General features: G+C 45.0%; 1 protein-coding gene across 1 annotated transcript; it reads right to left on the reverse strand.

Moving 5' to 3' along the window:
• Nucleotides 1–409: 409 nt before the first annotated feature.
• Nucleotides 410–21109, reverse strand: LOC106607984 (solute carrier family 22 member 16). The gene is made up of 8 exons (XM_014205525.2): nucleotides 19830–21109; nucleotides 18648–19130; nucleotides 12908–13025; nucleotides 11535–12093; nucleotides 9994–10121; nucleotides 4091–4200; nucleotides 2442–2541; nucleotides 410–2321 (listed from the first exon to the last, which is right to left on the reverse strand). The coding sequence occupies exons 1-8, from the start codon at nucleotides 19871–19873 to the stop codon at nucleotides 2139–2141; spliced, it is 1725 nt and encodes a 574-aa protein (XP_014061000.1). The 5' UTR covers nucleotides 19874–21109; the 3' UTR covers nucleotides 410–2138.
• Nucleotides 21110–22208: the final 1099 nt, after the last annotated feature.

Genomic DNA, 22208 nt, shown 5'->3' on the forward strand with positions numbered 1-22208 from the left:
GCCTTTAAATTTCTCTTGCGCTGTAGTGCGGGTCTTCAGCTCTACGGATTGAATCAATCCCTTACTTCTTTTAGGTAGTCCATCGCATCCCAACACGCACAAACAAGCATATGCACAAGTACACATGCGCACACACAACACACACACACACACACACACACACACACACACACACACACACACACACACACACACACACACACACACACACACACACACACACACACACACACACACACACACACACACAGGGCCTCGTTTATACCTGGTGCTAACATGCGTCCTTTGTCCTGATCTTATCCACATTCTGATTGTGTCCACATTGAAGCCATTGCAGCTACACATGGTAGTAAAATGTGTAGCCTATCTTTCCACTGTGTCCCACATGTGACAAGATTATTTGACAAGCTTTCAAAATAATAGGAATGTGTTTATTTTAAGAGAATTATTGATGCCATAAGTCAAAGATTTTAGAGACCGGTATAATGATGATTTAAATGGTTTGACCATGTTTACACTTAAATGTAAAAAAGCATCACGCAAATCTATAGAGTAAAAACTATAGGCATAGTATCACAGTGAGATCCTGAATGAGCTCAGATTCAATATAAAGTAAGCACGTCTAGGAAACTCATGCACTGTGCACTTTTCTGTGTGTGTTTGGTTTTACTATCCTTGCGGGGATCAGAAGTCCTCGCAAGGATAGTAAAACAAACGTGTGTGTGTGTGTGTCTGTTTGTAAGGACTTCAGATAAACCAAGTACACTTAAAATGACATAACAACAGCATCGATGTAACACATAAGCAAAAACAGCTACACTACATGATTATCGGGCTGAATAGAGGTAACCAAGGCCTGGATTCAATCAGGTCACGCATTAACCGGCGATAGCAGTCACCCACATTGCGGATGTTTTGGATGTGTCAGAGCTTCACACCCACCCCACTCAAGTTCTAAGTTCCGAACAAGAAAGTGTAGGCTATATATGTTCAAATTGAAGAATCGTTAAAGTAAATAATGAGGATGTGTATCAATCTAATCTAGGTGTAGGCTAGATTACATCTCACATTCCACTGTTCCAACTTGTAAACAAGGCTGCATGGGATTTTTGTTAATGCGACTACGGGCAGCCAGTGGCAATATCCGCTTTAGGCATAATACCAGAGATATTGGAGAAAGGAGGAGAAAGCAATCCCATTGGTCAATGAATGGAGGAATGTATAACGCCCTACCCAGCATACTGTTGACCAATCGCGTTAATGTTGTTGCATCAAGCAAGCTAATCGTCACAAAATTCCTTCCCAGTCAGGGTATGAGCCGAGAAACGTGCCCATTTCCCTTGAAAGTACGTAATGTCACGATGCCAAAGCTATACAATATTACAGAAGTTAATTATCACATCTCGAAAAAAGATTTGAATGTTGTACTTCTTGTTGTACTTCATGCTAATGTTTTTGAGCACGTGCCCAAATGACTCCGATTCACTCCTTGAAGGAGAGCTCTCGTTGCTTCCCATATTCTCAAAAGTATCTCTGATAATGCCTGGAGCAACTTGTGGATTTGACAGCACTAACACAATTCCACCTCTGATACCGCCGTAGGCTAAAGCGGATCTAATTGAATCAAGCCCTACATCACAGTCAGTGAAATATCACATTTCACATGCACAAACACACATGCACACTCTCTCTTGATCTCTTGCACACATACAGCACTTAAGATTGTCTCGCTATGTGTAAATTCATTGGTTGATGTGATTGGAAGGCACACATTACTTCAATGCCGATTATGAGGATCATTTTCATGTGGCTCTCATCAGGAGACTAAAATGTGATGAATAAACTTCACTTCCCTCTGTCTCTATGTAAACAGCTGCAGCCAGAGGCTGCCTGGCTCAACCAGAGGATACCAGCTCTGAAAGGGGTCACTTTGCAAAAGTAAAATGTCAAAAAATACTTTATTATAAAAAGTCCGACTTGTTCGAATTTAGATGTTGTTGGTTTTTGTTGGTTTCTTGGCACCGTTTACAGTAGTCAGAGTCTCTCCCTCTCCCTCCCCCCTCCCCCTCTCTGTTTTCGTGGACCACTCCTTCTCTCTGGTTGGTGGAGAGGTGGGTCCCTCAAGGCTTGACGTCCAGCTAGTTTCTCTGGTTCAAGTTCATCTCCATCCCTTCCTCAGGGTCTTTCTTGCCCTCCTCAGGGTTCTTCTTCCTGCCTAGAGCCTCAGCTTCCTCCATGGTGCTGGTCAGGGGCTCACCCAGGGTCTCTGGTAACCACAGGGTCAGAATACCTATTATAAATGCCAGGATCCCCACAATCAGCTATGGGAGAGGAGAGTAAAGACAGGTGAAAAGGAAATTGAGTTAGTGGAAGAAGAAAAATGTGTAAGGGCATGTTATCATAATATATGCTCTATCTGTATATCTGTGTCTGTTGTTTACCTGTGGTAGGAATTGCCAAATGTCAGCCAGGTAGACACAGAAAGGAGCCACCACACTGCCCACACGACACATCATACTGCCACTGCCCACCGCCAGAGACCTGAGGGGAGAACACACTTTAATACAATTGATAGCATCTGTCAGGATACATTAAGTATGTTGGATAGAAGAATCTCACAGTGTGTCCTGTCTGTACATGATGATGGTCGGGTAAAGCTCACAGTGTGTCCTGTCTGTACCTGATGATGGTTGGGTAGAGCTCACAGTGTGTCCTGTCTGTACCTGATGATGGTTGGGTAGAGCTCACAGTGTGTCCTGTCTGTACCTGATGATGGTTGGGTAGAGCTCACAGTGTGTCCTGTCTGTACCTGATGATGGTTGGGTAGAGCTCACAGTGTTTACTGTACCTGATGATGGTTGGGTAGAGCTCACAGTGTTTACTGTACCTGATGATGGTTGGGTAGAGCTCACAGTGTTTACTGTACCTGATGATGGTTGGGTAGAGCTCACAGTGTTTACTGTACTTGATGATGGTTGGGTAGAGCTCACAGTGTGTCCTGTCTGTACATGATGATGGTTGGGTAGAGCTCACAGTGTGTCCTGTATGTACCTGATGATGGTTGGGTAGAGCTCACAGTGTGTCCTGTCTGTACATGATGATGGTTGGGTAAAGCTCACAGTGTGTCCTGTCTGTACCTGATGATGGTTGGGTAGAGCTCACAGTGTGTCCTGTCTGTACCTGATGATGGTTGGGTAGAGCTCACAGTGTGTCCTGTCTGTACCTGATGATGGTTGGGTAGAGCTCACAGTGTGTCCTGTCTGTACCTGATGATGGTTGGGTAGAGCTCACAGTGTGTCCTGTATGTACCTGATGATGGTTGGGTAGAGCTCACAGTGTGTCCTGTATGTACCTGATGATGGTTGGGTAGAGCTCACAGTGTGTCCTGTCTGTACATGATGATGGTTGGGTAGAGCTCACAGTGTGTCCTGTCTGTACCTGATGATGGTTGGGTAGAGCTCACAGTGTGTCCTGTATGTACCTGATGATGGTTGGGTAGAGCTCACAGTGTGTCCTGTCTGTACCTGATGATGGTTGGGTAGAGCTCACAGTGTGTCCTGTCTGTACCTGATGATGGTTGGGTAGAGCTCACAGTGTGTCCTGTCTGTACCTGATGATGGTTGGGTAGAGCTCACAGTGTGTCCTGTCTGTACCTGATGATGGTTGGGTAGAGCTCACAGTGTGTCCTGTCTGTACCTGATGATGGTTGGGTAGAGCTCACAGTGTTTACTGTACCTGATGATGGTTGGGTAGAGCTCACAGTGTTTACTGTACCTGATGATGGTTGGGTAGAGCTCACAGTGTGTCCTGTCTGTACCTGATGATGGTTGGGTAGAGCTCACAGTGTTTACTGTACCTGATGATGGTTGGGTAGAGCTCACAGTGTTTACTGTACCTGATGATGGTTGGGTGGAGCTCACAGTGTTTACTGTACCTGATGATGGTTGGGTAGAGCTCACAGTGTTTACTGTACCTGATGATGGTTGGGTAGAGCTCACAGTGTTTACTGTACCTGATGATGGTTGGGTGGAGCTCACAGTGTTTACTGTACCTGATGATGGTTGGGTAGAGCTCACAGTGTTTACTGTACCTGATGATGGTTGGGTAGAGCTCACAGGTGTACAAGTAGATGAGGCCGAAGGCGATGGCAATAGCAAACTTCCCTGTCATACTGAGGAAGATGGCTAACACCTCGATGTCCTGAAGAACAAAAAGAAGGAGAACAAAGGAGGTGGAGGGAAGACAGGAAGTACCAGAGAAAGAGAGGGGAGGAAGATAGACAGAGAGTGAGTAATAGAGAGCGAGAGGAGAGCAATCAATAAGACTGTAAACAATTCCAAACATCTGTTTCCTGATTACTCAGCCAAAAACATCACAGACACTAACAGATTACCTTAGCCCTGAATCAGTCAACAACCAGTTAGAGCTGGAATACATCATTTCAACCTGAGGAAATAAGCTATGATCTTTAAACTGAAAACTAGTAGTGTGATCTTTAAAAAAAAGGTTTGCTTTTCTCCCTGTGAAGGAGGAAATTCAGTTTGTTCCCACCACCCCTCCCCTCTTTCTCTCCTCTCTGTCTCCTCCTCACTCCTCTCGGTCTTTGGCATCCCTCCCTGGCTGAGCTATCTGCTCATGCACTGAAAAGAGTATCATCTCAATATATCCACTATATATATATATATATATATATATATATATATATATATATATATATATATATATATATATATATATACACACACACACACACACACACACACACACACACACACACAGTTGAAGTCGGAAGTTTACATACACCTTAGCCAAATACATTTAAACTCAGTTTTTCACAATTCCTGACATTTAATTCTATTAAAAATTCCCTGTCTTAGGTCAGTTAGGATCACCACTTTATTTGTCAGAATAATAGTAGAGGGAATTATTTCTTTCAGCTTTTATTTCTTTCATCACATTCCCAGTGGTTCAGAAGTGTACATACACTCAATTAGTATTTGGTAGTATACCCTTTAAATTGTTTAACTTGGGTCAAACGTTTCAGGTAGCCTTCCACAAGCTTCCCTCAATAAGTTGGGTGAATTTTGGCCATTCCTCCTGACAGAGCTGGTGTAACTGAGTCAGGTTTGTAGGCCTCCATGCTTGCACACACTTTTTCAGTTCTGCCCACAAATGTTCTGTAGGATTGAGGTCAGGGCTTTGTGATGGCCACTCCAATACCTTGACTTTGTTGTCCTTAAGCCATTTTGCCACAACTTTGGAAGTATGCTTGGGGTCATTGTCCATTTGGAAGACCAATTTGCGACCAAGCTTTAACTTCCTGACTGATATCTTGAGATTCATATATTCACATAACTTTCCTACCTCATGATGCCATCTATTTTGTGAAGTGCACCAGCCCCTCCTGCAGCAAAGCACCCCCCCAACATGATGCTGCCACCCACGTGCTTCACGGTTGGGATGGTGTTCTTCGGCTTGCAAGCCTCCCCCTTTTTCCTCCAAACATAACAATGGTCATTATGACCAAACAGTTCTATTTTTCTTTCATCAGACCAGAGGACATTTCTCCAAAAAGTACGATCTTTGTCCCCATGTGCAGTTTCAAACCGTAGTCTGTTTTTTTTATGGCGGTTTTGGAGCAGTGGCTTCTTCCTTGCTGAGCGGCCTTTCAGGTTATGTCAATATAGGACTCGTTTTACTGTGGATATAGATACTTTTGTACCTGTTTCCTCCAGCATCTTCACAAGGTCCTTTATTGATGTTCTGGGATTGATTTGCACCTTTCGCACCAAAGTAGGTTCATCTTTAGGAGACAGAACGCGTCTCCTTCCTGAGCGGTATGACGTCTGCGTCCCATGGTGTTTATACTTGCGTACTATTGTTTGTACAGATGAACGTGGTACCTTCAGGCGTTTGGAAATTGCTCCCAAGGATGAACCAGACTTGTGGAGGTCTACAATTTTTTTTCTGAGGTCTTGGCTAATTTCTTTTGATTTTCCCATGATGTCAAGCAAAGAGGCACTGAGTTTGAAGGTAGGCCTTGAAATACAGTGGGGAGAACAAGTATTTGATACAATGACGATTTTGCAGGTTTTCCTACTTACAAAGCATGTAGAGGTCTGTAATTTTTATCATAGGTACACTTCAACTGTGAGAGACGGAATCTAAAACAAAAATCCAGAAAATCACATTGTATGAATTTTTAAGTAATTAATTTGCATTTTATTGCATGACATAACTATTTGATACATCAGAAAAGCAGAACTTAATATTTGGTACAGAAACCTTTGTTTGCAATTACAGAGATGATACGTTTCCTGTAGTTCTTGACCAGGTTTGCACACACTGCAGCAGGGATTTTGGCCCACTCCTCCATACAGACCTTCTCCAGATCCTTCAGGTTTCGGGGCTGTCGCTGGGCAATACAGACTTTCAGCTCCCTCCAAAGATTTTCTATTGGGTTCAGGTCTGGAGACTGGCTAGGCCACTCCAGGACCTTGAGATGCTTCTTACGGAGCCACTTCTTAGTTGCCCTGGCTGTGTGTTTCGGGTCGTTGTCATGCTGGAAGACCCAGCCACGACCCATCTTCAATGCCATTACTGAGGGAAGGAGGTTGTTGGCCAAGATCTCACGATACATGGCCCCATCCATCCTCCCCTCAATACGGTGCAGTCGTCCTGTCCCCTTTGCAGAAAAGCATCCCCAAAGAATGATGTTTCCACCTCCATGCTTCACGGTTGGGATGGTGTTCTTGGGGTTGTACTCATCCTTCTTCTTCCTCCAAACACGTCGAGTGGAGTTTAGACCAAAAAGCTCTATTTTTGTCTCATCAGACCACATGACCTTCTCCCATTCCTCCTCTGGATCATCCAGATGGTTACTGGCAAACTTCAGACGGGCCTGGACAAGCGCTGACTTGAGCAGGGGCACCTTGCGTGCGCTGCAGGATTTGAATCCATGACGACGTAGTGTGTTACTAATGGTTTTCTTTGAGACTGTGGTCCCAACTCTCTTCAGGTCATTGACCAGGTCCTGCCGTGTAGTTCTGGGCTGATCCCTCACCTTCCTCATGATCATTGATGCCCCACGAGGTGAGATCTTGCATGGAGCCCCAGACCGAGGGTGATTGACCGTCATCTTGAACTTCTTCCATTTTCTAACAATTGCGCCAACAGTTGTTGCCTTCTCACCAAGCTGCTTGCCTATTGTCCTGTAGCCCATCCCAGCCTTGTGCAGGTCTACAATTTTATCCCTGATGTCCTTACACAGCTCTCTGGTCTTGGCCATTGTGGAGAGGTTGGAGTCTGTTTGATTGAGTGTGTGGACAGGTGTCTTTTATACAGGTAACGAGTTCAAACAGGTGCAGTTAATACAGGTAATGAGTGGAGAACAGGAGGGCTTCTTAAAGAAAAACTAACAGGTCTGTGAGAGCCGGAATTCATACTGGTTGGTAGGTGATCAAATACTTATGTCATACAATGAAATGCAAATTAATTACTTAAAAATCATACAATGTGATTTTCTGGATTTTTGTTTTAGATTCCGTCTCTCACAGTTGAAGTGTACCTATGATAGAAATTACAGACCTCTACATGCTTTGTAAGTAGGAAAACCTGCAAAATCGGCAGTGTATCAAATACTTGTTCTCCCCACTGTACATCCACAGGTACACCTCCAATTGACTCAAATTATGTCAATTAGCCTATCAGAAGCTTCTAAAGCCATGACATCCTTTTCTGGAATTTTCCAAGCTGTTTAAAGGCACAGTCAACTTAGTGTATGTAAACTTCTGGCCCACTGGAATTGTGATACTGTGAATTATAAGTGAAATAATTTGTCTGTAAACAATTGTTGGAAAAATTACTTGTGTCATGCAGAAAGTAGATGTCCTAACCGACTTGCCAAAACTATAGTTTGTTAACAAGAAATTTGTGGAGTGGTTGAAAAACGAGTTTTACTGACTTCAACTGTATATCCACTCAGGTAGGATAATAACAGATTAATGCAAGTTAAATGTGGAATTGTTCACATGCGAGCAGAACATTCGTTACATGGTCTTCCCACTCAAAAGTTTCAAAATGTCAAATGTTTTGGGTGGCTAAAATCAGTAAAGTACATTATCCTCATGATTCCTGTAATGAAAGTGTCTTCCCAGCCTCTGGGCCTGTTTCATTAGGGCCTGTTCTGCTGGGGAGATAGAAAAAAGGCTTCTGATTGTATAACATTTCAAAATCTATTTGCGGGAAATACATAGCTTTGGAAACACCTACTGTTGTTCTCAGCTTTCCATTAGTATATTTTTTTATTTGTCATCTCTTAATAATGAGCTCAATAGCAACTATTTTGCAGCCAAGATATTTGATATGGCTTTGAGATACAATTTGTGCGAAATGCGCATCGGCCTTTGTGAGTGCATAGGATAGCAGACTGCAACTACAAATGTACTGTTAGATTAATACATGACTACTAGCAGTGGGTATTATATGTACTGTTAGATTAGTACATGATTACTAACAGTGGGTATTATATGTACTGTTAGATTAGTACATGACTACTAACAGTGGGTATTATATGTACTGTTAGATTAGTACATGACTACTAGCAGTGGGTATTATATTTACTGTTAGATTAGTACATGACTACTAGCAGTGGGTATTATATGTACTGTTAGATTAGTACATGATTACTAACAGTGGGTATTATATTCACTGTTAGATTAGTACATGACTACTAGCAGTGGGTATTATATGTACTGTTAGATTAGTACATGACTACTAACAGTGGGTATTATATGTACTGTTAGATTAGTACATGACTACTAACAGTGGGTATTATATGTACTGTTAGATTAATACATGACTACTAGCAGTGGGTATTATATGTACTGTTAGATTAGTACATGACTACTAGCAGTGGGTATTATATTTACCCTTAGATTAGTACATGACTACTAACAGTGGGTATTATATTTACTGTAAGATTAGTACATGACTACTAGCAGTGGGTATTATATGTACTGTTAGATTAATACATGACTACTAACAGTGGGTATTATATTTACTATTAGATTACTATATGACAACTAGCATGACTACTAGCATTTCAAATTACAAAAATGTGACTAAGACTTAATGGTATTATAGTCAAAATGACTTAAGATTAAATAAAGAAATAGTGCTAAATGAACACTGGGCTGGAGTATGGCAGTTTAACTCTCCTCCAGCTCAACCAATCTGACCTAGTGCACCTGCAGTACTATAACTCAGGCTGTTTCCATGACGCAACAAATCCACAGTAGACTTTACTATAACAGGCCTCTCTCTCTCTGGTGGCCTGCGGCTGCTGTGGACAGGGCCATGTACAGGCGTTTGGAGGGGCAGGTTGATTTCTTGGCTCTATGGCCCATTAGTAACAGATATGGAGATCCCTCCCTGCTGAGGGCAGAAAACTATTGGCTGCTGCTGGAACAAACCTGTTGAATCCCACCACTTAAAAACACATGCGCACATGCACACACATCGGCCAGTGTTGGTCAGGTTACAGTTAGAGATAGGTTTAAGGTGAAGGGTTTAGGTCAGGGCATGTAAACTTCTGTGCACAGGCCATTTCTACTAAAATGAATCCTGAATGGTTACCCCCCCATCCATCTGTTTAAGTCTCAGACGGATCTCCAGGGTCACATTAGGTTTGAAACGTTCTGCAGTCAGGATGTGTAGCATGTGTCAAAACACACACATTACCACTAGACTGACTTAAGACGGACGGGACAGATTGGATTAGCTCAATGGAGCAATTCATATCACTGTGCACTCTGGGTAAATAAGACCAGGTAGTCAGGGTAGGCTGACCCTGTGGTATAATGTTGACTCCTTTCCTTGTTTTAATAATAGTGGCTTTAAGGGATTTGTCACACTTGCTCCTATCCTTTGATTTCACTCTAGCTCACACACCCTCCCACACACCCACACACACACGTGATTACTTGTACATACGTTTGGCACCACAATGATGAGCATGCAGGCCATTCCAGCCAGCAGCAGAGCCGGGGCACATGTCCTCTTCCTGCCCACCCGGTCCATCGCATAACAGCCAATCAGGTAGGAGGGGAACTCCACCGCACCTGGAAACAGACAATCACAAAGGATGTCAGAGCAAGGCAGCGGGCACGGCTGGCATTGTGACATTCTGTGAGGTGACATCTGGAACTAGGCCAGCAGTGCCCGTAATTTGACTGAAAGGTCCTAGTGACGAGACTGTTTCATCTTTGATACTTAAGAGCATAGAGAAAAGAGCTTGCTAGATGGCACTTCATCTGAGTTTCACAATTGATCTAAAGTGCAGCCAAAAAGAGGGCCACAGACAGCTAGGCTTACTCTGAGCAGGAATTGGGGTTTGTGGCTCTTTCTTCAAACACATATCTTCCAAACACAATATAGGCTTATTACATTGTTCTCATTGCCCTCATTACATCCCACAAGTACCTAGCTTAAAAATCTATAGTAGTGAGATATTTTTGTGTCTAACAAAGTGAATCATGGTTAAAAAAGATATAGTATCTTACTGACCTGGGCAGGTCCCAAAAGCATTGTAGCACTAAGATAATTGTAATTCCACTGAAACTAAATGTACAAAAGATTATCTTAGTGCTTACGATGCTTTTGGGAAATGGCCCTGATCTGCCGTTAATGAAACCAGAACTGGAGAAAACTAGTTCTGCTGCTCACAACACACACATAAGGTAATGACTTTAAAACTATGTATACATCCAATGGCACATCCAGTTTTAAACAGTTGTCTGTTTACAGTGGAGGTGCCCAGACATTAACTTAAAGCCCAAAGCAGTATTCTGTCCAGGATCCTTCCTGTAGAATAAACAGAATAGTAAACACAGAATAGTCAACAGGCAGAGCTATGGGACAGACCAGACACAGACCGTGTTCACATGGCCAAAAGCAGCTGTGTCTGTATAAACACACCTTTGTCTGTCGCTGTAGGAGCCTGAATTAGCAGCACCAGCTAGTAGCAGCAACACCAGCTAGCAGCAGCACCAGCTACCAGCACCACCACCAGCTAGCAGCAGCAACACCAGCTAGCAGCAGCAACACCAGCTAGCAGCAGCAACACCAGCTAGCAGCAGCAGCAACACCAGCTATCAGCAGCAACACCAGCTAGCAGCAGCAACACCAGCTAGCAGCAGTACCAGCAACACCTAGCAGCAGCACCACACAACACTCCCTGTCTGTCTGTCTGTCTATAGCTACCTCAGCCAGCCCATACTGTCTCAGTATCAACATTAGCCACATATACAGTAGTAGAGTTCAGCAGCTTTAGTTCAGTGTATAGAATGCCCATCTGTCCATGACCATCTACATGTACTATATGAATACATTTTTGCTTGATAGGGAAGTAAATATATACAGCTTGGTGGTCACTCCTAAATATATACAGCTTGGTGGTCACTCCTATAATCACCCCTAACACAGTACATACACATCATATGCCCCACCCACACACACCCCCATCCCAGTCTCACCAGCCAGGAAGAGGTTGATGTACTGGTTGCCCCCCAGGTTAACAGAGCCCAGGGAGAAGACGTAGTAGCCCAGGCTGCTGATGAACCACACGGCCCCCACCGTCACTGTCCTCCACGCCATCCTCCACGTCCCAAACAGGTCCAGGATGCTCAGCTTCTTCTCGGGCTCTGCCGGCTGGGCTACCCCCGCTGCCACCTCCTTCTCCAGCAGAGCCTCCTCGGGTTCCAGGAGGTTCTCGGCCCTCAGGCGGCCAGGCTCCAGCCCGTTGAATCGGGCAATGGAGTCCAGCAAGACCTGGGTCTCCTGGAGCCTCCCCTTAGCCATCAGGTAGAAGGGCGTCTCTGGGAACTTCCAGCAGAAGAAGAGGAAGGGGGAGGTGCAGGTGGAGAGGATGATCTGATAGCTCCGCCAGGTTCGCACCAGGTAGCCCATGATCGCTACCATCATGACGCCCACGGCAAAAGCGGCGTGCACGTGCATGGAGGTCCACGTGCGCACCTTGTTGCCGGTGAACTCGGTCACGTACACAAACACCACCACAAGGTAGCCACTAGACACCTGCCGAGAGGGAGAACATTAGAACACAACACAGGGCCAGAGCCTCTAATCACATATAGGCTACACACACAGAGACAGAGAGACACACACACACTTTACTCTTGATGCATAAATCTAATGCCTGACACAAGTATCTGATGTGTGTTATCCTCTGATCTGTGTTTAGTAAATAGATCCTGAGAGCAGACTGTGGTTAGACCTTATCCTCAGGGAATGACCCGGATATTAGCCCAAACAGCTCACAGACGTACAAGCATTAGCATACACATGCACACACACGGTAACATATATACACAGGAAATAGTATTGTAGGTTGGGCTTGTGGTTTCTAAAACGGCCTTTCAAATCTGTAACTCTTACAGGGTTTACAGACCACAATACGAACAACAGAATATGGCCAATGGTCAGAGAGGATGTACGGTTGAACAGACACCTGGCTGTAAGACTGAGAATGTGTGTATATGTGTTCTGTTATGAGCAGCACAGGGAGGGTGGGTGTCTGGGCACAACATAGGACCTACTATGTAAGCAACATTTTATAGCCTTGTGGCCTGCTAATATTAACAACCCTTTCCCTCCAGTACAACCTGCCATTACTTTTAGACACAATCTAATACTGACAAATACAAATACTGTATGAATACTAACTAATGTATGAATATAACTGCATTCCTGAACTTGACTTCTGCATAAATCAAGAACTCACAGTACGTCTATGGGAGATTAGTTTGAAATGTCAAGTAAAGTTTCTCCATAAGAGAATATTTTATTGAGTGTCTCCTTACACTACATTCCTCTCCACACACACACTCACCATGGCGAGCAGGAAGCGTATGAACATGAATAGGTAGTAGTTCCCCGTAAATGCCACGCTTACACCAAACACAAACTGGCACAGGCTGGTGATCATCAGGATCCTCCGTCTGCCAACCCTGAGAGACAGAGGAGAGAAAGAGACAGAGGAGAGAGAGAGAGAGAGGGAGAGAGAGAGAGGGAGAGAGAGAATGTGAAAAGTTAGGATTACTTGTTAGGGTGTACAGTTGCACCAAGGCCTCTGTTGTGGCTGACTGTCATCCTGACTGAGCCATAAGTTCTAGAGCAGGGTTGTCAAACTCATTTTGCCATGGGGGCCACATTCAGTCAGAAAACAGTCCTTTATCCATCGTTTTAGGAATTTTCGATGCTCCCGGACTGTCATATCAGTTATTATTATCGAGCTGGACACACTCAACACTGTGTGAATGTAGGTCAATTATCATTTCTACACAGTTTGGATTTGGTTTTAGTAATTTTGAGTACACTTTTACTCAAACCGCCCGCTTGGCCGTCTGTTTGACACCCCTGTTGTAGAGGAAGAGACATACTTCATGTATTTATAAAAAAGGCTCTCTGCTATCTACTGTATCTGACGACATGGGAAAAGTTGAGAGAAAACTATTCAACGTCACACAAGCTCATATGATGTGAGCGCAAAATAAGAAGTATTGTATTGCTGACTGGGAATTGCACACACAGAAGTTGTGATTGAGTCGGTTTGTTTGTTGTGTGAGTACGTGACTTCATGCGACTCAAGGCATTGATCTAGAACAGAACAAATATTGGTTAAAATATTGTTAGACAGACCACAAGTTGGGAGCAGCACAGGGTCAGCCACATTCATACTGCCCCAGTGTATGAGCATGGAAGTAGTCTAGTAGTCTGTCTAACTACGAAACAATCTATCTCGTCACTGAATAGGATGTGATCTCTTAATGCCATGCTGTCCTATACCCCACCATATTGACTGGTACCACAAGGTTGTCCAGCCATAGTACACACAAGCAGCATATAATGCATAGCGACAACATTCAAAGTGAACACACTATGGAACTTTGAACTGGTAATATATAGGTTCCAATCCACAACACAAACAGTTTCACAACACCACAGGCCGCCACTCTTCTGCATGGGTCATCACTATCAGTCACAAATAAGAGGCTAAAATGCCTTATTAGAATCTCAAAAACGGCCTAAAAAACTATCCAAAAGCCCATAATGATACAGCCCAGGTAGGCACACCCTCACCCCTCAGTCCCAGCTCAGGGAATGGGTTTGTGGGCATGAGGGTTCAACTGAGTGCCCCATTCTCTAAATAGTGGACACCTAGACCATGACTCAGGCTAGGGACCTAGCTGTAGCTGGATCCAGATACCTCTTCTAGCTTTGGCAGGCCTCTCCTTTCCTGTCTGGACAACTGGGTGTTATCCTGCCAGGGGTCTTGTATGTCCACACTGTACCAAGAGTCTTAAACTGTCTTTAAACTGTCTCTCTGGCTGTCGACTGGCTGTTACCCTGTAGTGTCAGATTCACTCACGGAAAAGCCTCTCTGAACCCACACACACACTGTTACCCAAACTAGAGGTCGACCGATTAATCGGAATGGCCGATTAATTATGGCCGATTTCACGTTTTCTTAACAATCGGAAATCGGTATTTTTGTACGCCGATTTATTTATTTTCTATCTTTTTTTTTTACACCTTTATTTAACTAGGCAAGTCAGTTAAGAACACATTCTTATTTTCAATGACGGCCTAGGAACGGTGGGTTAACTTCCTTGTTCAGGGACAGAACCACAGATTTTTACCTTGTCAGCTCGGGGATTCAATCTTGCAACCTTACGGTTAACTAGTCCAACGCTCTAACCACCTGCTTTACATTGCACTCCACATGGAGCCTGCCTGTTACGCGAATGCAGTAAGAAGCCAAGGTAAGTTGCTAGCTAGCATTAAACTTATCTTATAAAAAACAATCAATCAATCATAATCACTAGTTAACTACACATGGTTGATGATATTACTAGTTTATCTAGCCTGTCCTGCGTTGCATATAATCGCTTAGGTACACGTTGCTCCAACCATAAACATCAATGCCTTTCTTAAAATCAATACACAAGTATATATTTTTAAACCTGCATATTTAGTTAATATTGCCTGCTAACATGAATTTCTTTTAACTAGGGAAAATGTGTCACTTCTCTTGCAACAGAGTCAGGGTATATGCAGCAGTTTGGGCCGCCTGGCTCGTTGCGAACTGTGAAGACTATTTCCTCCTAACAAAGACCGCCGACTTCGCCAAACGGGGGATGATTTAACAAAAGCGCATTTGCGAAAAAAGCACAATCGTTGCACGACTGTACCTAACCAGAAACATCAATGCCTTTCTTAAAATCAATACACAGAAGTATATATTTTTAAACCTGCATATTTAGCTAAAAGAAATCCAGGTTAGCAGGCAATGTTAACCAGGTGAAATGTGTCACTTCTCTTGCGTTCATTGCACGCAGAGTCAGGGTATATGCAACAGTTTGGGCCGCCTGGCTCGTTGCGAACTAATTTGCCAGAATTTTACGTAATTATGACATAACATTGAAGGTTGTGCAATGTAACAGGAATATTTAGACTTAGGGATGCCACCCGTTAGATAAAATACGGGACGGTTCCGTATTTCACTGAAAGGAAAAACGTTTTGTTTTCGAGATGATAGTTTCCGGATTCGACCATATTAATGACCTAAGGCTCGTATTTCTGTGTTTATTATATTATAATTAAGTCTATGATTTGATAGAGCAGTCTGACTGAGCGGTGGTAGGCACCAGCAGGCTCGTAAGCATTCACTTTCATGCGTTTTGCCAGGAGCTCTTCGCTGTGCTTCAAGCATTGCGCTGTTTATGACTTCAAGCATATCAACTCCCAAGATTAGGCTGGTGTAACCGATGTGAAATGGCTAGCTAGTTAGCGGGTGCGCGCTAATAGCGTTTCAAACGTCACTCGCTCTGAGACTTGGAGTAGTTGTTCCCCTTGCTCTGCATGGGCAACGCTGCTTCGAGGGTGGCTGTTGTCGATGTGTTCCTGGTTCGAGCCCAGGTAGGAGCGAGGAGAGGGACGGAAGCTATACTGTTACACTGGCAATACTAAAGTGCCTATAAGAACATCCAATGGTCAAAGGTATATGAAAAACAAATCGTATAGAGAGAAATAGTCCTATAATTCCTATAATAACGACAACCTAAAACTTCTTACCTGGGAATATTGAAGACTCATGTTAAAAGGAACCACCAGCTTTCATATGTTCTCATGTTCTGAGCAAGGAACTTAAACATTAGCTTTCTTACATGGCACATATTACATTTTTACTTTCTTCTCCAACACTTTGTTTTTGCATTATTTAAACCAAATTGAACATGTTTCATTATTTATTTGAGGCTAAATTGATTAATGTATTATATTAAGTTAAAATAAGTGTTCATTCAGTATTGTTGTAATTGTCATTATTACAAATAAATGTAAAACAAATCGGCCGATTAATCGGTATCGGCTTTTTTTGGTCCTCCAATAATCGGTATCGGCGGTGAAAAATCATAATCGGTCGACCTCTAACCCAAACACACACTTTCACACTCTGTTTGCCTGTTTTTCTGTGTTGGCCCGAGAAAGAGGTGACATGAAGACTGATGGGTTTGAGAGATGAGGAGGGTAGGTTCTAAGGACCCGCTGAGAATAAACCCTCACCCCTAACACCAGGCCCATAAACCCTCACACCAGGCCCATAAACCATCACCCCTAATACCAGGCCCATAATCCCTCACACCAGGCCTATAAAGCCTCACACTAGGCCCATAAACCATCACCCCTCACACCAGGCCCATAAACCCTCACACCAGGACCATAAACCATCACCGCTAACACCAGGCCCATAAACCATCACCCCTAACACCAGGCCCATACACCCTCACCCCTAACACCAGGCCCATAAACCCTCACCTCTAACACCAGGCCCATAAACCCTCACCCCTAACACCAGGCCCATAAACCCTCACCCCTCACACCAGGCCCATAAACCCTCACCTCTAACACAAGGCCCATAAACCCTCATCCCTAACACCAGGCCCATAAACCCTAACACCAGGCCCATAAACCATCACCTCTAACACAAGGCCCATAAACCCTCACCCCTAACACCAGGCCCATAAACCCTAACACCAGGCCCATAAACCCTCACCTCTAACACAAGGCCCATAAACCCTCACCCCTAACACCAGGCCCATAAACCCTAACACCAGGCCCATAAACCCTCACCTCTAACACAAGGCCCATAAACCCTCATCCCTAACACCAGGCCCATAAACCCTAACACCAGGCCCATAAACCCTAACCTACACCCTCCTCACCCTTCACCTCTGCACTCCTCATATTGCACTCATCCCTTGAAATAGACCTCCATGCCATCTATCCCTCTATCTTTCCCTCAGTAGATCTATATCCCCTGGGCCTTTCAGGATAGTCTGGGTAACACCTAGCTCTCAAAGTCCTCCTGACTTCAGAGTCCAGAATGGCCCTTTGATGTTGTCGGCACAATGTGTTGATTTACATTTACATTTAAGTCATTTAGCAGACGCTCTTATCCAGAGCGACTTACAAATTGATTAAGGGGGCTGTGCTTTTACTGGTTGGCTCTCTGTTCCTTTCTCACTCAAAACACTCACAGCCCCCAAGCACCGCCCCCTTCCATTACAACTGTTGGATTTTCAATTCCAAACAAGAGAATTTCTGAGTGAATATTGCATTAACAAATGGCCTCCTTTCCAGACCAGTGTGTCACAGCTTTCCCTGCGCTGTGCGGCACAGGGGCACAGCCAGGGAGGGACAGGGGCACAGCCAGGGAGGGACAGGGGCACAGCCAGGGAGGTACAGGGCACGGGGCGCAGCCAGGGAGGTACAGGACACAGGGGCACAGCTAGGGAGGAACAGGGCACAGGGGCACAGCCAGGGAGGAACAGGGGCACAGCCAGGGAGGGACAGGGCACAGGGGCACAGCCAGGGGGGTACAGGGCACAGCCAGGGAGGTACAGGACACAGGGGCACAGCCAGGGAGGAACAGGGCACAGGGGCACAGCCAGAGAGGGACAGGGGCACAGCCAGGGGGGTACAGGGCACAGGGGCACAGCCAGGGAGAGACAGGGCACAGGGGCACAGCCAGGGAGGAACAGGGGCACAGCCAGGGAGGGACAGGGCACAGGGGCACAGCAAGGGGGGACAGGGCACAGGGGCACAGCAAGGGGGTACAGGGCACAGGGGCACAGCCAGGGAGGTACAGGGCACAGGGGCACAGCCAGGGAGGTATGGGGCACAGGGGCACCACCAGGGAGGAAAATAGTACAGGGGCACAGCCAGGGAGGGACAGGGTACAGGGGCACAGCCAGGGAGAGACAGGGTACAGGGGCACAGCAAGGGGGTACAGGGCACAGGGGCACAGCCAGGGAGGGACAGGGCACAGGGGCACAGCCAGGGAGGGACGGGGTACAGGGGCACAGCCAGGGAGAGACAGGGTACAGGGGCACAGCCAGGGAGGGACAGGGTACAGGGGCACAGCCAGGGAGAGACAGGGTACAGGGGCACAGCCAGGGAGAGACAGGGTACAGGGGCACAGCCAGGGCGGGACAGGGTACAGGGGCACAGCAGGGGGCAGACACATTCCCCATATTTGGGAATAGGTAGGTGGGGAAAGCTCCTCTTACCTATCAGCTATGTCCCCGAACACCAGCGCTCCGACCAGCACACCCATCATAAAAGTGGGCTGACACAGCTTGGCCAGCCATTCCCTGTCACACACTAGGTCCCAGTCTGTCACGATGCTCTGATACACCTCGCTGTGGTCGTACACGTAATGGTAGTTCCTGTCGCACTTCTCTGTCGTCCTGTTGACGAGCTGCTCGTAGGTAAAGTCTGTGGGGTTAATCCGCTGGGTTCGCTGGCAGGTGCTGAGCTCCCACTGTTTGCCCTCCGCCGTCCGCACCACCATGGGCCCATTCGCCGGTTTAAAGAACGGCAGCACCTCCTCCAGGGAAGCTCCCGTGTAGTTCCCGTACAGGACGTCAGTTACGTTACCGGGCGGTGCGCAGACAAAGCTTGGCCTCTCCACAAGGAACACAGAGGCCAGGTAGTGGATTCCACAGGCTATGGCCTGGAAGACAGCAGCAAAGTACAGACATGCCTGGAACCTAGGAGGAGCAGAAGAGATGAGGGGAGGGTCCTGTTACGTTCTGGAATCGAGGGGTTCAATAAAAGGACAACATGAGGAAGTTGCATCAAAGGAATGAAACCCTTTACTATCCAACACATAGAAATAACTTCACCGTGATTGATGAATGCACAATGAAATAAAATGACACCCAATCATTTGATAGCCTACTGTAATATAAAATGAGCTTTTTTTCTTTATAAAAGTAGCCAAACAAAAACAGAATATTCTCCATGTACAAAAAATACAAACATTGAATATAGGTCTACATCAAGTGTTTTGAATATAGTGAGAATGAAACAAAGAACTATAGGCTATTATAATGGAGAATGTTTATCCAATTTTAACGCGCCAATGATGCAAAGCACTACAAAATCAAGTTCAGACCAACTTGAAGGAAGAAAGCTGCTGTCTTTTGTTAGCAGAGAGAAATAAAGAAACATTTACTATAAGGGCTACAATACTTACTATGTAGGCTAACTAAACATCAATAGAACAATAATCACCGTATTTCTATCAAAATAACCGTGTTGTCTACAAGAGGGGTGTATGGTCATCATATGCCCAGGGAGGGTTGTCGGAGTAAACATGAAAGAGTCTCTGGACAAAATAAGTTTATGATATTAGTCATGTTAATTCAATGCAATTTAAGTGGAAATTACATTATTGTTCTGGGTACCTTTTGAAGTGTCCAAGCTCATCGAATAGACGATCCACGCTCATAATTCCTTGACAGGTTTTTCGCGCGCCCTCTCGCTCCAGTGAGTGGGGGATTCTGCATCGACTCGCCACTGACAATTTGTAAGTGTTGGCTTTTACTGTACGCCGGTAGGAGGGGCACGTTTAGGGAAATTTCCACTTAGTGCGACGAACAGGGAAAAACTGTTTTAAATTATGGTGAAAAGTGTGGCGGAGCTTGCATTTGACACCCCACAATGCAATTGTAGGCTGGGAAACTACTGTAGAAGTTGATAAACGATTGTGCAGACTAGTGTTCTTTTTTTTCAATCACTGCAATTTGCATAAAGACTATTAGACCTGGCCATCGCGTTCCTTTTGATCAGTCAAACAAGCACGTGCCGTAGACATATCGCCTCATCAAGCACTGCTTTCAGAGATCCAGTGACTGATTCATCCTTCTAGCACTCCAAAACAATAGACGCTGTTTTCTCTGCTGAAAGACATCACATCCACTAAATCTATTGTCCTACTACAGTAAATCAATCAAAATGTGTAACGTTTGTTGTCTCAGACATCACCATGTTAGGCACAACAATGCAATGTCAATATACTGTAATCAGACAGACAGGGACGGTGATAGATAGCCTTCCCTGCAGCTCAGTTGGTAGAGCATGGTGTTTGCAACACCAGGGTTGTGGGTTCGATTCCCACGGGGGGCCAGCAAAGGAAAAAAATGTATGAAATTGTATGAAATGTATGCATTCACAACTGTAAGTTGCTCTGGATAAGAGCGTTTGCTAAATGACTAAAAATGTGATATCAGGTGTGGACAGACTCAGGTTCAGGTGGTGAGTCAGACAGACAGGGACTGTGATATCAGGTGTGGACAGACTCAGGTTCAGGTGGTGAGTCAGACAGACAGGGACGGTGATATCAGTTGTGGACAGACTCAGGTTCAGGTGGTGAGTCAGACAGACAGGGACTGTGATATCAGGTGTGGACAGACTCAGGTTCAGGTGGTGAGTCAGACAGGGCTGGTGATATCAGGTGTGGACAGACTCAGGTTCAGGTGGTGAGTCAGACAGACAGGGACGGTGATATCAGGTGTGGACAGACTCAGGTTCAGGTGGTGAGTCAGACAGACAGGGACTGTGATATCAGGAGTGGACAGACTCAGGTTCAGGTGGTGAGTCTTCAAACAATGAGGTAATTTATCTGATGTCTTTGACTTTAAAGCAACCCTGTGATTCTCTCCATTCTCTCTCTTTGTACGTCTCTTCCACTCTCTCAGATGCACACAGTCACTCTTTCCAAGCTTGTGCTTAATGCTTTTTGTAACTGGCACAAACTTTCACTGGCTGCCCTACGTCTGTTTATTTTTATTTATTTATTTAACCTTTATTTAACCAGGTAGGCCAGTTGAGAACAAGTTCTCATTTACAACTGTGACCTGGCCAAGATAAAGCAAAGCAGTGCGACACAAACAACAACACAGAGTTACACATGGAATAAACAAAACATAGTCAATAACACAATAGAAAAAAAGAAAGTCTATATAGAGTGTGTGCAAATGGCGTGAGGAGGTAAGGCAATAAATAGGCCATAGTAGTGATTAACACTGCAGTGATAGATGAGCAGATGATGATGTGCAAGTAGAGATACTGGTGTGCAAAAGAGCAGAAAAGTAAATAAAAACAGTATGGGGATGAGGTAGGTAGATTGGGTGGGTTATTTACAGATGGGTTATGTACAGCTGCAGCGATCGGTTAGCTGCTCAGATAGCTGATGTTTAAAGTTAGTGAGGGAAATATAAGTCTCCAGCTTCAGCGATTTTTGCAATTCGTTCCAGTCATTGGCAGCAGAGAACTGGAAGGAAAGGCGGCCAAATTAGGTGTTGGCTTTGGGGATGACCAGTGAGATATACCTGCTGGAGCGTGTGCTACGGGTGGGTGTTGTTATCGTGACCAGCACGCTGAGATAAGGCGGAGCTTTACCTAGCATAGACTTATAGATGACCTGGAGCCAGTGGGTCTGGCGTCTCTGTGTGTGTGTGTGTGTCTGTGTGTGTGTGTGTGTGTGTGTGTGTGTGTGTGTGTGTGTGTGTGTGTGTGTGTGTGTGCGTGCGTGCGTGCGTGCGTGCGTGCGTGCGTGCGTGTGTGGGTGGGTGTACTGTTTGCTTGCATGCTTGTGTGTGTCTGCAACATGTTTTTAGCCATTTCTCACTATAATATGTTATAAAAGTTGATAGCACCTATTAATGAATGATCGTCGGGGGGAGCATGGCTCTGTTGACTCTACCTGCCATAGTAAGGCAGCAGGGGGAGAGCAGAGGACAGGGGTATTGGTGGTTCTGTTGACTTACTGTATCTCTCCAACC

Source organism: Salmo salar, chromosome ssa06 (genome assembly GCF_905237065.1).
Source record: "Salmo salar chromosome ssa06, Ssal_v3.1, whole genome shotgun sequence".
NCBI classification, from domain to species: Eukaryota; Metazoa; Chordata; class Actinopteri; order Salmoniformes; family Salmonidae; genus Salmo; species Salmo salar.